The following is a 3,592-nucleotide window of genomic DNA, read 5'->3' as shown; positions in this document are numbered from 1 at the left end:
GGCTTTACATATTTCTCCTGAGTATTTTATCTAAATAATCATTTAAAATAGGAAAATCTATTGTGACTTATTCAAAGTCAATTCATATAAATCAAGATTCCCTCATCAGAACAAGGTATATAGTCACCTTTTCATTCAGACTCTTGTTTTAAATATTTATTGTGAAAATATTCCCACTTGGACATGTATTTAGAGAATGGTATCATCAACCCACGTGTCCTTCATCAATATAGTAATTATCAACCTGAGGCCTGCTGTCATTCTTTTCAACACCCACAGTCTGACCCTGCCTCACCAAAATTGAATAGCAAATCCAATGCACAATATCCAGTCATGCCTTAAAACAAACACCAATGTGTTTTAGCCCATACCCTGCTGTTCTCCTCCTCCCTAGGCTTTTCATAATTTTGCCAGCCCATCTCTGCCCTTCTTTTCATTTTTTCTTTTAGTTCTATTGCTCTGATGAATTGACTCTGCAGGAGACATCCCATTAAAGGTCAGTGCTGCTTGCAACCAAGCCAAAGGGAGGAGACAGGCCAACAGCACCTCCTGCCCTGCCCCTCTTCCTCCACTTATTGCCCATGATGGCTATGGGTGAGGCCCTGGTGCATGTGAGGATCACTGTCCTGCAGCTCTGCCTGGGCACCTTGCTCTTCCTTTCTGGATGGGCCCAGATTGGGCACTGTCAACACCGCAGCCCCCCAGAAGTAGTGATACCTTTGAGGATAACTGGCACCAAGAGAGGCATGAGGCCCCCTGACTGGCTCTCCTACAGCCTGAACTTTGGAGGCCAGAGACACATCATCCACATGAAGGCCAAGAAACTTCTGGTGTCCAAACCCTTCTCTGTGTTCACCTACACAAACCAGGGTGCTTTGCTTGAGGACCACCCTTTTGTTCAGAGTGACTGCTACTATCATGGTTATGTGGAAGGGGATCCACAATCCCTGGTTGTTCTTAGCACCTGTTTGGGGGGCTTTCAAGGAATGCTAGAGATCTATGACACTCTTTATGAAATCAAACCCAAAAGACTTTCTGCCAGATTTGAACATCTGGTTTATAAGTTGCACAGAGAGAAGACACAATTCCCACCCATGAGATGTGGACTAACAGAAGAAGAAATAGGACGGCAACTGAAGCTTCAAAGGAGAGAGAATTCCATTCTGAGGCAAAGCAGCTATGAAGACTGGTGGACCCACACAAGGTTTCTTGAAACAGTTTTGGTTGTAGACTATGAGCGATTCCTTTATAAGGAAAGTAATGTCTCACTCGTGATAGAGGAAGTATTTTTCATTGTCAATCATGTACATTCCCTTTTAAGTACATTGGATGTTGATTTGAGTTTACTGGGAATTGAGGTGTGGAATGAAAAGAACCTTGTCAGTGTGGCTGATGACATATATATGGTCCTGTATCATTTTTGCAATTGGAAGATAGCCAGTCTTAATTCTCGCATAAAAAATGATATTGCACATCTTCTGGTAAGACAAGATTTTGACATATATCTTGGCTTAGCCCATGTTGGAACTGTATGTGAACCTGGTTTGGACTGTGGAGTGGATTGTGTCCTGGGAGATGACTTATATAGCTTTTCATTTATCATAACACATGAGATGGGTCATAATTTGGGTATGTGGCATGATGAACCAGAATGCACTTGTGGGCATGAGTTTTGCATCATGTATCCAGAAAAATCAGAGAGCATAAGATTCAGCAATTGCAGTTATGCTAACATGTGGGAAAACTTTCCATTTATGAACTGTATGCACAATGAACCAAAACAAGAGAATTTCTTTAGGTGGACTGGGTGTGGGAATGGTGTGGTTGAAGAAGGAGAGGAGTGTGACTGTGGATCCCCAATTTCATGTACAAATCATCCATGTTGTTCAGAAAATTGCGCTCTGAAATTTGGGGCTGAATGTGCTTCTGGCCTTTGTTGTGAAGAATGCCTACTCCAGCCACCAGGTACAGTGTGTAGAGAGAAGGACAGTGAGTGTGATCTCCCAGAGTGGTGCAATGGCACTTCGCCCGAGTGTCCAGAAGATGTGTATGTGCAGGATGGGGTCCCTTGCATGGGTGGCGGCTACTGCCACGAGAAGAGATGCAATGCACGTGATGAACAGTGCAGACAGATCTTTGGCAAGGAATCCAGGAGTGCAGGGGAGAGTTGCTACACAAAAATGAACAGCCGAGGTGACCGCTTTGGTAACTGTGGTCTCAGTGGTGACCACTATATAATGTGTAATGAATCGGATTTCCTCTGTGGAAGAGTTCAGTGTGAGAATGTTGAAGAAATTCCCTCTCTGAGAGGTCACACTACTGTGCATTGGATCGACTTCAATGGTGTCACCTGTTGGGGTACTGACTATCATTTTGGGATGACCACACCAGATATTGGTGATGTGAAAGATGGCACAGAATGTGGTAGTGGACAAGTGTGCATCCACCGGAAGTGTGTCTCTATGTCTTTGTGGTCAAGCGATTGTTCACCAAAGACCTGTAATATGAAAGGGATCTGCAACAACAAACATCACTGCCATTGTGACCCTAACTGGGAACCCCCCAACTGCATGAAAGATGGCCATGGAGGGAGTGTTGACAGTGGCCCACACCCTGGGAAACCAGTGCAAGAATGGAGAGAAAGGAAGAAGGGACCTTTTTTTTTATTTCCTTTTTTGGTTTCGTTTATGAGTTTGTTACTTTTGCTTGTAAAGATGAACAAAACACCACCTAAGAAAAAAGACAAAAATGTGCAACCTTCACCTGAGAAGGAACAAGCAGGGGTTCAAACTTTACCTGTGAAGGAAGAGTTGGGTGCTCGATCTTCACCTGAGATGGAAGAGTTGGGTGATCAAACTTCACCTGAGATGGAAGAGTTGGGTGATCAAACTTCACCTGAGATAGAACAACTGGGTGCTGAAAGTTCACCTTCACCTGAGGCAAAACTCAATGTTTAAACTTTACCTGAGATAGAAGAGCAAAATTTTGCAATTTCAGAAAATAATCCCAATCCTCAATGAATTTTGCATCCATTAACTCTTAGTATCCTGCCAGTAGAAATGTTATTGCAAATGTTAGAAAGCACTTGCAGGAAGTTCCAGAGATCATTGCTTCAGGATCATAAACATTCACTATTTATTATATGTAATTCCTAGTACATTCCTACCTTTAATTATTTCAAGCAATTTTAGTGGGATTTTTTTGTTTCTTTGTTATTTCTTCATGGTTACTGTACTGGGGATTGAATTCAGAGCCTTGCACAAGCTAGGCAAGCATTCTGAATTCCAAATGCAACCCAGCCCTAGAAGTTTATTTTCCATGGAAGTAGTTCTTAGTGTTTCTTGAGCAAAGACCTATTGCCCAGATGGATCACATGTGTGTCCTGTGTGTGTGTGTGTGTGTATGTGTTTGTACTTGGTGTCTCTCAATTCCAAACCACCTTCCCTTTTCACTCTGCTCTGTCACATGGAGAGAGAAAGCTCACCAATGACACCACTTTGACATTCCTCCCTAGCAGTTTCTGCTTTTGGGGCAGCCTAAGTGAGACTGGATATCTGTGAGAACTCCCTAGGTTGCATCAGATATCGAAAAT

At 43.0% G+C, this 3,592-nt stretch overlaps 1 protein-coding gene across 1 annotated transcript; it reads left to right on the top strand.

Moving 5' to 3' along the window:
* Positions 1-584: 584 nt before the first annotated feature.
* Positions 585-2,957, top strand: LOC306662176 (disintegrin and metalloproteinase domain-containing protein 25-like; the record flags this gene model as incomplete). Its single annotated transcript, XM_079141734.1, has 1 exon — positions 585-2,957. The coding sequence occupies one exon, from the start codon at positions 585-587 to the stop codon at positions 2,955-2,957; it is 2,373 nt and encodes a 790-aa protein (XP_078997860.1).
* Positions 2,958-3,592: the final 635 nt, after the last annotated feature.

This window comes from Sciurus vulgaris (genome assembly GCF_902686455.1).
Source record: "Sciurus vulgaris genome assembly, chromosome: 5".
Lineage (NCBI taxonomy): Eukaryota > Metazoa > Chordata > Mammalia > Rodentia > Sciuridae > Sciurus > Sciurus vulgaris.
This window is presented reverse-complemented; position numbering and strand designations above follow the sequence as displayed.